Raw genomic sequence first — 13984 nt, 5'->3', positions numbered from 1 at the left:
CCTCAGAGAGGGTGGTTAGTGAATGCTGGAGAAAAAGTAAAACATCAACAACACATTTTATACCCTCGATCGCTATAACCTAATTGCTAATAATTTTGGAAGGGCTATGTTATCAAGAAACAGATCAATTTTGTGTTTAGATGAGCTCATCTGTGGTGAATATATATTTGTTTTCTGATAAGATGAGAATGAACTTATTTTTCCTCTCATCACAGCTTTTCCTGCCTCCCAGAGACAACATACTGATGTGCCAGGCAGGTCATTATAGTCTAAATATAAAGCCCACTCTGTTTTTTAAAATATTTAATAAAATCTTCATTTATAAGCAATAATGTTTTAAATTTCCAATTTTTACTTGGCTGAATGACCTACTTAGGTATTAGAATGAAAGACAAGGGAGCATGATCCTTGACAGGTATAAGATGTATTTCAGTGTTTGAAATGTCACTCAACAGTGAGCTGCTGACTAGGAAATAATCCAGACAAGAGTTAGAAAGTATACTCATGTGAGAAGAAAGTATATTCCCATGGTTGACGTGTAGAGATCGCCAAAGTCCATAATCGCTCAAGTACTGTTTAACTATATTTGTGGATTTTTTCACTGGCATCTTAATACTTGATTACACTTTCTTGAACATTCCTTTAGTACTCAAAATGCTCTCCGCTCTGCCTCAGCTGGCCTGCAGTAAGTTATCTGTGTGTGTCTGTGTGTGCGTTTCTGTCACACTTTTTCAGGGTGTGCAGAAACCCTGCATAGAGGAAATCAAGCATGCCAGGAACGCCATCTTCAACCCTTCCATGTTCGGGTCCTCCCTTGAGGAGGTCATGGCACTCCAGAAGGAGAGATATCCAGACCGCCAATTGCCATGGGTACAGACTCGCCTCTCTGAAGAGGTTCTGTGTCTCAATGGAGACCAAACAGAGGGCATTTTCAGGTGAGTGAGGAAGGGAGCTAATGGGACCAAATAGTCGATAGTATGAAAACAGATGTGAAAGGGGAAAAAAATGAAACAAAATAAAATTAATGCTTTACAGACATTAAATTCTGTGAAGCATTTAATGACTATTTAATGTGTCATTAGTGAGTGGAACCATGCAAAATCTTACTATAAATAATTTCTTGGTTACAGGCTCTTAAAGTGCATAAGTCTTGGTCAAAATTTGGTGCTTGTCATGTTGCATTATTTTTGCCAGCCCTCAAACTTCTTAATTACAGAAGGTAACCAGATTAAATTTTCAGGGTTGACAAACAGTCAGTTTAAAACTTGAAGAAAAAAGTGCAAAGTTGGGCAGGTTAATGACATATAATTTTTTAATACATATATTTTGATATCAGATTTATCTTCTAGCAGTTATGTGTCAGTTTTCAACATATTTTTAATGCATTTCAAAAATGATGAAGAAACATTTGTGTTTATATAAGAGTTGCTACAAGTCTTTGTGAGCAGTTATGTGGTCAGCAGGTTGTGTGTGTTGTATCTGCTTTCTGCATGTCTGAGATGAAGCTCTTGTACATCCTTGTGTTTCTGGTTCTCACACTCTTTATGCAAAACAACTATGTAGCGTAAGAAGAGGGCCTGTAAGTGTAAATATCCTGTGACATTTGATCTCCAGAGTACCAGGGGACATAGATGAAGTCAATGCCCTCAAGCTGCAAGTGGATCAATGGAAAATCCCTACAGGACTGGAAGACCCACACATTCCTGGTACATGTACACACTGTTGGATAGTGCTACTGAACACTGTGTCTCTGCAGCCCAGATATGATCCGCCTGCAGTAGTATGAGATGTTCAAATGACTTTCATTCCTGAATAAGTGCTTTCTTAGAAGTCTCACTTGGTGTCCTCTTCTGTGTCTGCAGCCTCTCTGCTGAAACTCTGGTACAGGGAGCTCGAAGAACCGCTTATCCCTCACGAGTTTTATGAGGAGTGTATCAGTCACTATGACAACCCAGAGGCAGCTGTCGGTGTGGTGCTGGGCCTGCCACATATCAACAAACTGGTGCTCTGCTATCTCATTCGATTCCTACAGGTAACACAAATATGCACAGGTTTGCACAGCTTGTCTAAGGAGTTGGAAAGAAAGCGAGTGGACTTCACCTCTCATCCAAGAGGCTTCTTAATTTCTAAAACCAAATGGTGGAAAATCCCAGGGATTTAAACCTAGTGGGGGCTGTCCCTTAACCTGACTTACTATTAATCATGCACATCTGCCAGTGTGTGAAAAGGTATGGGTCATTACACTGGTTTCAAGTGAAACCAGTTTGAGACTTTGCCTCACCCTGTCATGTGACCTATTGAGATCACCTCATGCAACATGAGTTTAGGCACTTGGGAAGGGATCTCAAGACTGAATTGTAGACAGCTGATGGCATAAACCACCCACTGTGTTCAAAGGTGGTCATTCACAGTGGACATATATGGACTATTTTTCTTCTATGTCAAACCATCAGTCTTCTCCATCCAAAATTTTAACTTTTGCATCATCCCAAGACTGACCTTTTTACTTTAGCTCAGGAGGTAGAGCAGGTCATCTGCTAATTGTAAGGTTGGTGGTTCAATCCCTGGCTGCTCCAGTCAAAATGCCAAATATGCTTGGGTAAGATACTAACCCCAAGTTCCTCTCTGATGCATACATCAGAGTATGAATGTGTGTGAATAGTAGATAGAAAGCACTTAGATAGAACAATCATAGCAAAAAGTGCTTGTATGAATGGGTGAACGAGGCAAGTTGTGTAAAGCGACATATAACAACCAGTCCGTTTACCGTTTACCAGATGTACAGCTGAAGTGGGATTTATAGTCCTGCAAATGTGTCCGTCCCCTACACTTTTCATTTGGGCAGATAGAAGAGAAATATGTTTAAAAAGGGTTACAAATGTGTACAGTATGGTCCACAAACATAAATGAAGATTTAAAAATGTGTGCAGAGATTTGTGTTTAACTTTTGAAGACTCACAAGCATGTGTTTCAATTCAGACTCAAATACAAAGCAATTTGACCACATATAAAACTATTTTAAAAATATGTACGCCCAAACCTGAATAAATACTGATCATTTATACACAATTTGCCTCAAAATGGTTGCAATTGTGTACAATATGATCCACAAGCGTAAACTAAGATTTACAAATGGTTACCTGCACAGACATTTGTGCGCACAGAAAGGTTTTTGGATGGTAAAATTATCAGATTTGTAAAGCTGAACTTGATAAATTGTGCTGGCTATCTTTGGTTGTGATGTCTTCCTGTTTTCACCGAAATAGTCTGGGCATTAATTGAAAGTAGTAAGTTTTGGTTTGGAGTGTTTGGAATTTCTGGAGTTGTCTTTCTTTCTCTTTCGTGTGTTGTGCCAACTGTGCCTTGTCCACAAACCTCTTGTAAAATGATGGAAGGCAGAAGTGTTGTGAGTTCCTGCAGGGTCAGGTTGATCTCACTTTGGAGTGCTCTTCATACTTACTTACTGTGCTCTCTATAAGATCTGCCTCAGCTCTTGTCCCTTGACTGTAGACTCAAGGTGCAAACTCTTGGGAAGCAGTCCGGATTAAGGTTAAAGCACAGGTGGTTTCTGTAGTCCGTATATTTAAACCCTAACTAGGATTTAAATACCTGGGACTTTCTACCATTTTGTTTTATAACTGAAGCGTGAGAGGTGAAACGTCTTCAAGTAATTTAAAGAAGTTGCTTTCTTTCTAAGCTCCTTAGACTCCTTAGACTACCATGACCTGGATAGAGACATGTTAGCACAACTTATACTTCAACCCCAATTCCATAAAGATTTGGATGCTGTGTGAAATAAATAAAAACAGAATGCAATGATTTGCAAATTTTATAAACCCATATTTTATTCACAATAGAACATATAAAATATATCAAATGTTCAAACTTAGACACTTTTTACACTTTTAATAAAGATATTAGCTCATTTTGAATGTAATGGCAGCAACACACCTCAAGAAAGTTGGCACAGGGGTAACAAAAGGTTTGAAAAGTATGTTATACTAGAAAGGATGAATATTTGCAAGTAATCAAGTTAATCATCAGTATTATGAATGGGTATAAAAGCACCTTAGAGAGAGAGAGTGTTTCTTAGAAGTAAAGATGGGTACCAATCTGCAGAACTACTGCCTCTATTGTTGGATCGGCCTTTATTTGTCCTTTCTCCACAATGAAACCAAGCAATGACAAAAGTTCTGCGTGGAACTCCCACTTCTCACCTTTAACGTAGAGCTTGTTCCCAAGAAGTTGTCGAAGCACTTGTCAGACAAGGCGTTCATGTTCCTGGACTGACTCTGAGAAGATCCAGATGTCATTGAGATAGGTGAAGAAATCTCAGAGAATGCTGTTGACGAGAGCCCCTAAACACAGAAGGGACGCTGGTGAGACTGAATGTCATTACCAGATACTTACATTGTCCGAGGTGAGTGTTGAATGCTGCGTTCCACTTGTCCCCCTCCTTTTTTCTCACCAAGTGATCAGCATTACGCAGGTCCAGTTTGGAGAAGATGGTTATCCAAAACCATCAAGCCAACCATCTGGTTCAGAAGACAACAGATGAAACTGGTATTTGTTTTTAAATTGTGATTTTTTTTAGACCAGGGAAATAAATACAGGATGGAGAGTTTTGTATTTCTTTTCAACCAAAAAGAAACACCAAATGGTGAAGAAGAGGGACGGATGATTCCAGGTGTGAGAGAGTCAGAGATATAAAATTTTAAGCATTAAATAAAAAATTATTCATAACCATCTTACAGATGTAACATTATGTCCAGCTACTTTCAGTACCATTGATATGTATTTAGACTCTTTCTCCTATTGATCTTTCTGAATTAACTTCAGTAATTACTTCCTCCTAACCATCAATGAGTCTTTTACACCTCATTCCCACAAGACTGCTCAAAGAAGTCCTACCATTAATTATTGCTTCAGTCTTAAATATGATCATATACACAACTGGTCAAAAGTTTTAGAACACCCCAATTTTTCCAGTTTTTAATGAAAAATTATGGAGTTTAATGTCTCATTGCACTCTGAAATGAAAGCATCATACAAATAAGCAGTTGGAGTTAAAAAAGAAGTCATGGAATCAATTTATAGACCAAAATGTACTCTAAACTTTGGACTCATCAAAGTAGCCACCTTTGGCAGATGTAACAGCTGAACACACCCGTGGCATTCTGTCTACAATAGAAATCAAATATTCTTCAGAAACTTCTTCCATATCTGTTGCTGAGGTTCCCATAAATGTTGGCACTTGTAGTGTGCTTTGCTTTCACTCTTCTGTCCAGTTCACAAATCATCTTAATGGGGTTTAAGTCTGGAGACTGTGCTGGCCACTCCATGTTTTCAAGCTTACCATCTTGTTCTTTTTTGCTGAGGTAGTTCTGGCATAGTTTGGACTTATGTTCTGGGTTGTCTAAGGAGCTTGGAAAGAAAAGCGTCTGAACTCCTTTAAGTTTCTTGAAGACGTTTCACTTCTCTCATCCAAGAAACTTCTTCAGTTCTAACATCTGTGTCCTGGAAGTCCCAAGGTCAAAATGGGACACGCCCCCCTTCACAACATCTGTCATCCTACCTTCACCCCCACCGTACATGCCCCTCCCTAGTCCTGGTTATAAATAAATAAAGCACCTTGAGGCAACTGTTGTTTTGATTTGCTGCCAAATAAATAAAGTTGAATTGAACTGAACATGACTGGATATTAAAACAGCATCTGAGAGCGGGTGAGTTACAAAGAAGAATGTATGTAGAGCAGATAAAAGACTGATAATCTTAATGATTCTCCGTGTAAACCTGCAAAGAACTTTGCTATTTTATCATCTACTTTTCAGTATTTGTGTTGCAACAGGTAAAATCCAGAAACAGTGTGTTCTGCCTGGGCCCAAGCTAATTTGAGATGGACTGAGTGGAAAGCTTGTTCTCTGACTGAGACAAGAACAACCATTTATAAAGAGTGCACATTTCAAAGTTTTTCTGAATGATATATAATGATGTATAACATTTTTGAGGAACATATCTGATATTTGGTTATCTTAATACCAATCCACAATCTACACACTAAACTGATCTATTACCACTGAAAATATGTTGTGAATTTTGGCAGAAACTACAACAAAGGAGATTATGGAAAACTATGAATACTATGAAATTTTATTTAAAGAATCTGAAAACATTTGGCTTTTAAAATTACAGCAGTTGGTCTCAACAGTTCTGAAAAGCTTAGAACTGTTGTTAAAACACAAAAAGCTGCAGCACAATAGTGTTGCTAAATTAAATTCATGATCATATATGAGCTTTCTAGAAACACAAAACATAATCTTTTTCCAGCACTGTAATATTATGCCTGCCAGATCATCACAGTATGCTTAAGACCTTGAAATGTTATTGCATTTATTAGATAGCGATCTCTCCTTGTGTTTGTCTAGGTATTTGCCCAGCCTGCTAATGTGGCCATCACCAAAATGGATGTGAACAACCTGGCCATGGTTATGGCTCCCAACTGTCTGCGCTGCCAGTCTGATGATCCTAGGGTCATCTTTGAAAATACTCGCAAGGAGATGTCCTTTATCCGGGTGCTCGTCCAGCGGCTAGACACCAGTTTCATGGATGGAATCCTATAACCCCCAGCTGCACACAGCCATCCTCCATACTCACTCACTCCTGCTTCCTCCGCACTCCCTTTAACTTGCTCCATCACATTTCAGTACTGTCCCCCAGCACAGGAACATCGGAATACACATTTTATTGCTGCTGGATGCTTAATCTCCAACGTGTTTACTTTCCTAAAAGTATCAGAAAACTGCCTTGATTTGAATATGTCCATTCATTTTCAGATGAAACTGCTATTTTTCTGTTTCTCCAGGTGTAGTTAACACTTATGTTTTATATTAGCGTTACAAGGTTTTCACATGACAATACAGTGTGTGCCTTCACATACATTTCTACAGTATACACATAGGGTAGAGGAATAGGAGGGATTTAGGAAAGATCTCAGCTCATTAGATTCACAGGTTCATTTCAGTGGCACTCTTGGAGTTCTGCAGGCTTCAGTAATGTCCAAACAGTTATAGAGCAGTAAAGATCATCAGCACAGGGATCGGGCCAAGTTGAAAACATTTTGAATTTTGTTTGCTGCCAGTGAGAACAGAGCTGCTGTTCAAACACACTGCCTGCTGCATTGTGTGTGTCTGCAACAATCAAACACAAATCAATTTCATTTTATTTATGTAGCACCAAATCACAACAATAGTCGCCTCAAGGCACTGTATACTGTCAGGTAAAGACCCTACAATGATAGACAGAAATTCCCAACAATCAGGCCCCTAAGAGCAAGCACTTAATGACGGTGGGAAGAAAAAAAAATCTCTTTTAGGAGGAAGAACCCTCCGGTAGAAGGAACAGCCATCTGCTGTAGCTGGTTGGGAGTAAGGGGAAAAAACAGAGCTGAGTGACACACTGTGGAAGAAAGACAGGGTTTAATAACAAGTAATAATTAAACATGATTTAAACACCTGTGGTTTTAAAGCAAGAGATAATGTGACAGCCTTTCTGACTAATTAGACAATTTGTGAAGTGAGCATGAACACTAGCTCACAGACTCCTTGTTTTTTTGGATGTGACAGCACTTAAACTGTTCTGATCACTATAATTGTTAGTACGTGCTACACATGAGGTCTGAATTGAACAAAACATTTTGTTTGCCGCATTATGAAAAAAGTTGGCTGTTTATGTGGCTCACTGTTGAGAAATGTTAACATAAGTTACTTCCAACATGCAGATCCTGAAAAGTCTGGAATTACAGAACTAAAGGTCAGACCAGGTAAGATGAGTGACACAGTGCAGGAGAATACTTTTTCAGGAGACAACTATTTCATCTTCTGCAATACTTTATCACAAACTAGGCTCTGACTAACGCATACAAAGCCCTGCATCTGTTAAAAAAAGGGAAGGGGGGCGAGGAACGAAACTGTTTAGTATATGAAAATTCTATTAAAGTGGAGTTTCCACATTTGAACAAACTGAAAATGGTTAAAAGAAATCTTGCACACTAATACCTCAATCTCCTCATATACAGTCTAAAACTCTAAAAAAATTAAAGGAATGCTTTTTAATCAGAGTATAGCATCAAGTCAACCAACTTCTGTGACATTGAGCTCGTCAGATAAGTAGCAGAGAAGGTTGTATCAATTGTTTTGATGTTAATTCAATTAACATTTCATTAAGTCTAGGTGCACTAGAGGAGCTTCAATGAGAAAACCCCCCAAAAAGGAATGGCTTTGCAGGTGAATGACATTTTTTCCCTCCTCGTCTTTTCTGACTGTTTATATCCACTAGTTTTGCATTTGGTTAGGGTCATTGTCACTACTGGTGACATTGGCAATGCCTGCATCTTCTAGAGGTTGCACAGGTAGTCCAACACCACCAAGATGGCACATCAAGACGTGCCATTGCCAGAAAGTTTGCTATGTCTGGAGATTCCAGGAGACAAGTACTTACTCCAGGAGATCCACCAGTAGGACAACCCAAAGCCCTACAGAATGACCTCTAGCAGGCCACTGGTGGGAATGTCTCTGACCAAACAGTCAGAAATAGATTTTATGAGGATGGCTGACGTCCTCTAGTGGGCCCTATGGTCATTGCCTGGCACCAGGGAGTCCGATTGGCATTTGCCATAGAATACCAGAATTTGCCAGTCCACCACTAGCACATGTTACAGATATGAAAGGGTCTGGAGAAGCCATGGAGAACCTGTAATATTATTCATCATGACCAGTTTGGTGGTGAGTGGTGACTGTCTGCGAAGGCATATCCTTGGAAGGACACACGGACCTCTACAGGCTAGGCAACAGAATCCTGACTGCCATTAGGTATCGGGAGGAAAGCCTTGGAACGATTGTCAGACCCTATGCTGGTGGAGTGGGGGTCCTGGTTTCCTCCCCAGTTGTTGGTGGGTGAAGGATTTGATACTACTTATGGCCCCCACCCTCTCCTGACCTAAACTAGTAGAACGCCTCTGGGACATTATGTTTCAGTCCACACAAAACAGGAGCCCATTGATACCCTGGTCCAGATCTGGACGGAGATCCCCCAGGACACTATCGGTCATCAGATTAGGAGCATGCTTCGATGGTGTTAAGGGGGCCATGGGGCCATACAAACTATTAAAATATTGCAGCATTTTGAGTTGCTGCAATGAAATTTCTGTGAAATGGACTAACCTGCTGCATCATTTTTTACTCCGATTTCGGGGCATCTTCGAATTCGACCGTCTGTATGTTGACAATTTTTATTTCCCTCAAATGATGTGGCATTCTTCAATTCCTAACATTACCCAGTCCATATTAATATAAAGATCCAGCATGACTTTTTTCCCCGTTGACTTGATGTGGTTTCAAAGTGTACCTTTAATTTTTTTAAGCAGTGTATGGATCACTAGATTCAGTGTCACTACTGATAGCATGAGGCGATACCACCCTGAGCACACCTAAGCTCATCCGATCTCAGAAGTTAAGAAAGACTTCTGGTCTGGTCAGTACATGGATGACAGCCCACCTGGGACAGCTTGTAGTTGTGGCAGCTGTGGGTCAGGTGGTAGAGTTGTGACTATCTGAAAGATTGGTGGATAAATCTCTGGCTCCTCCTGTGCATGTCTCAAAGAATATTGAACACTGAGTTGCCCGGTATCTGACTGAGAGAACTCACATTTGAGAAATTCTGCATTATGAAATAATTGCATAAATGTCCAGTGCAGAAAAATAAATCTAAATGTGTATATCTTTTTGTATTCTTTCCACTATTCCAAAAGAAGACATACTATGAAACCAAAATAACACAAAAACACTATGGGTAGTGTCTCGCCTTAAGCAGAATATGTTCATTCTTCCTGTATCAACGATGGCTATGTTATCACCGTACAATTACAGTAAAATTTGTGCACAGTTATAGTGCGAACAAAATAGCAACCTTCAGTGGTTTCTGGTGTGGAAAAAATGTAAATGACCTTGCACTCTGGAAATTTTGATGAAACGCTCATGTCCTTTCACTCTGCCATAGTAGTTGGTGCTGTTCAGTCAGTCCGGCTGTTGACCACAGCCCTCCTGAGCCATCTATGAGCAACACATCCAGGAAAGCAGCTGATAGCAGCACTGCCAATAATGCCGTGTCAAACACAGCACTGCAGCCCATACCTCTTGACAGGGAAGTGAGAAGTGACAGCTCTTCCATAATACTCCCATCCCAGAGAAAAAGTCCTCATCCACCACCACCTTAGGTCCACTAGTTCTTTCTACACACTGATGACATGTGGATGTGTCTGTCTCCATGCATGTTTGTCCTTCTGTCCATCATTGTTTACAGATTGTAGCCATCTGTACTCTTTGTGCTCTTTGTCTATGAGCAAGTACTGTTGTTACTTGTGTTTGAGATTTTGTTTAATATGTAACAGAATTTCTGTTTTTTTTAACACATTCTTTTATATGATTTAATTTATTTTGTATTTATTTAAGGATATTTGCTTAATGCCTCCCGAAGATGAGCACTTGTGTTATTGCACAAGTGTGTCTGCGTATGTTTTCACACATGGTGATGTCTGACTGTGAATCTCAATTTGGATGTGTTTCTTTCCATAATACAGCTGAAAGTCATAGTGTGTCTATACAGCTCACTGACTCAGAAATACACACTCCACATAGATCAAATGTACACTGTCACTGTACATACTATGTAAAAAGAAGTATGTACAGAAAAACAGATAAAAAGGCACCATATGTAATAGTAGAGATTGTTGTGAAAGGACCAGGGTGAGTGAGGTTTTTTCAGTTTTATTTAAGTCTAATTAAAGTGTACTGTTACATTAATCAAAGTGGCAATTTTAACTCATTTCCTCTAACATCCTCAGGTTCCTACCACCTGTTAAAAAACAGAAAGTATTTTAAAGCCCAGAGAAGTCATTTGTCTAGAGAAGGATATCAACTTTTAAGACAGCGGCTGGTGCCGATCCCGGCTCTCACAGGGTGAGAGACACACCATGGACTATTCACCATTTGCAGGGCTAGCTGAACAATTTCTAAGTAAAGCTTACTTAAATGTACTGTCAGTCAACTATTAATTCAAACTAAACATATGTTTTTTGTATAAAATTTCATTTTCCCTTCTTCCAAATAAGGAAGCTTGAGGCATAAGCATGATTGGGGAAACTGCCTCTGAATTATGGAAAATATACAGTCACAATAAAAAGACAGTATACCCTCCTTAAATTATAAGGTTTTACATGTCAGGGCATAATAAAAAATTCTGGTCCTTAGCATTTCTTAATTAGTAAAAGGCACCCGAGGGTGTCTAATTCGTTAGATCATTACAATGTATGAAATGCATCATAATTTCTGTACGCGCTGGTTTCCATTTTGGCTTATTTTCTGTAAGGTAGCAGCTCATCAGCACATTTGACCAACCCTATAAAAGTCTTGGCATTGTGTTAACACAATTCAAAGGAGGAAAGTAATCAGCAGTTATCTTAAAGCAACTTGTTTACTGCTGAAGCATCACTGGGCAAGATGGTGAACCCCAAGATGACCAGGATGCATCCACCACAGTGTGTTAGAGCTTGCTGATAAAAGCTCCGAAATTATGCAGTCTAATTTTTCTGCACACTGCGTCTGCAGTTTATTTTTTTGGAAAATATATAATTACACAGTGAATGTGTTGTTCATCTGATGTTGCATTTAACTAAATTTAAGAAAACCAGGTAAGAACTACTTTATGTTTTATTCTGTCTTGATATGTAAACCTAAGAATTGACAGAGGGTGTACTTTATTAATCATGACTTGTAAACAGGAGTTGACTCAAAGTGCTCTGGTATGTTTGAAATGAAGTGTCTTTGGATCTAGGAAAGAATTTGTTTGAAGTATTACAATACTTTATGTACTACTATTATATCACAAAGAATTTCTGAATTTTTCTATTTCCCAGTAAAGAATTCTCTCGTTAATTATGCAACAATATCAAACAGACAAAGTACAGCAAAGTTTTTCAGTCTGAAATAAGACGTGGTGTGTAAACAAACAAACCAAAATCTCAAAATGCACTAATTCATTAAAAACACATTTGTGGTTTGTAGATCTACTTGTACGTTTTTTGTCACTGAGAAATGGAAGCATAAGAAACCAATTTAGCTGAAGTTGTTTCTTGATGACACAGTGGGATGAAGTTCCTCATTCGAGCTCTAAAGACTCCTAACTTATGACAAAACTCAGCTAAACCTTCAAAGAAAAAGAAAAAAACTGTTAAAATGGACAATAAAAGTAGTGAGCTAGTGCTCCCCATCCAGGTCAGATGTCACAACACTGACACTCCTCACATGTGACCAGTGAACTCTTAAAAGTTTTTAAGAGTTAAAGTTGTCAGACGTTGAAATCATAGACAAAACTTAAACTTGTTTCCCACGACAGCTATTTTTTGTATGTATGTATGAACACAACCAAATGTTCATTTGACACCACTTAGTAGGTGAAAATCCTCACGGAGGACCAGACTCATGTTGTGTGTTTGTGTTAAATGGAAAAGATGGTTGTAGATAGACCCAGTAAATCAACCAGTGAGCATGCAGAAGTAGGGTCTTAACTGTCTTGAATTTACAAGACATTAGAAAAACAAGCTGAATTACATTAAATACATGTTTTAGTATTTAGATCTAAAAATCCAATACTAAGAGGAAGCTCGTTTTAATCCATTTTTTCTGACTGCTTTCAGAAAACTGTTTTCTAACAGTTCCTACTAATGAATTTGTAGTCAGTGTAGATGATATAAAACAAAGATGAACAGAAGACTGCTCTCCACTTCAGCTCTCCAGGTTTTCATTTGTATCTAATTGTCCACTGTCACTCACACTCTGTCTTAAAGAAGACTCTGGAAGTGTAACAGATGCTGGTTTAATAAACAATTCATATGGCAAACTAATATGTTGTCGCACAACTCATTATAAAGCAGAACACTCGGTGTTCTATAATCATGCGTCTTTTGAAACCTCCAGAGCAGAGACTGATTTGTGGTTCAGACTGTTAGGATCACTGCTTCATATAATCTCTCAGATAGCTGAGAGGGACTCATGCTGTATGATGTCATACGGCTTTCTTGGGATTCATACCAAGTTAGTGACCACAGTCACCCTGCACTGGCAAAAAGAAAAGAGCTTTCAAGAAAGTTCTGACTTTACATGTGCATGGAATATTTTATTCTTTGCTAGCTGTCTTCACGTGTTGCTCACGTAGTCTACCATGATGGATTTCCATTCTTCAACCAGCACAACTTTATTGTCATTACACATGTATAAGTACAGGGCAACGAAATAACGAAAAAATACGTAGAACATCTTTAGTGCGATGCATCCTAAATCTCACAGCAAACTCCTGCAGCAACAGGCTGAATGAAGTTTGAGCTGCACAAAGTCAGAGCAGAAAAAGAATGCTATAAGAATGATACAAAGTATCAAAAAATTCCTATTATACCTGTAATACCCATGAAATATTACTTGTCCAAATGTAAAAGATAAAAGTTCCTAATGGTATAGAATAACTAAGTCTAAATGTTATATTGGCTTTTATCGTTAATTATACTATATTACAACTCTAGCGCTCTAAGTTTTAACTACTCTCGATGGGGCTTGGTAGTTACAAATACAACAATATATCTTTTAAATATAAAATGTTGAATTTTCACAGTGAAAAACTGATGCTGACATGATGGCAGAGCTGGTTGGACTATATCCATTTATCTGTAGAGGGTGTTTCAACGAGGACCAAGTGTTTTCAGATAAACACATGATGAAAAGTAACAAGACTTGATATATTAACATTTTCCCATTAATATATACTTAATAATATGCTCAAGGTTGTCGAAAACACTGAAAATCCTCTAAAATTTCCATTCCCTACTGTTTGTTCTGTCTTTATACTAGACAGTATACAGTTCTTGTAAAGGATGATTCAC

At 38.6% G+C, this 13984-nt stretch overlaps 1 protein-coding gene across 6 annotated transcripts in view; it reads left to right on the top strand.

Annotated features, from left to right (window-relative positions):
• Positions 1-12955, top strand: part of arhgap39 (Rho GTPase activating protein 39) — a 60489-nt gene extending 47534 nt beyond the window's left edge. For 5 of the 6 annotated variants that reach the window (XM_025899454.1, XM_025899455.1, XM_025899453.1 and 2 more), the window contains 5 exons: positions 216-254; positions 736-935; positions 1615-1706; positions 1863-2032; positions 6426-12955. In XM_025899454.1, the coding sequence (XP_025755239.1) occupies positions 216-254; positions 736-935; positions 1615-1706; positions 1863-2032; positions 6426-6620 (696 nt within the window). In that variant the 3' untranslated portion in view covers positions 6621-12955. The remainder of the gene's footprint in view (positions 1-215; positions 255-735; positions 936-1614; positions 1707-1862; positions 2033-6425) is intronic. The other variant, XM_013273552.3, reaches the window with a different exon arrangement.
• The last annotated feature ends 1029 nt before the right edge of the window (positions 12956-13984 follow it).

The sequence above is a fragment of the Oreochromis niloticus genome, linkage group LG17, assembly GCF_001858045.2.
Source record: "Oreochromis niloticus isolate F11D_XX linkage group LG17, O_niloticus_UMD_NMBU, whole genome shotgun sequence".
Lineage (NCBI taxonomy): Eukaryota > Metazoa > Chordata > Actinopteri > Cichliformes > Cichlidae > Oreochromis > Oreochromis niloticus.
This window is presented reverse-complemented; position numbering and strand designations above follow the sequence as displayed.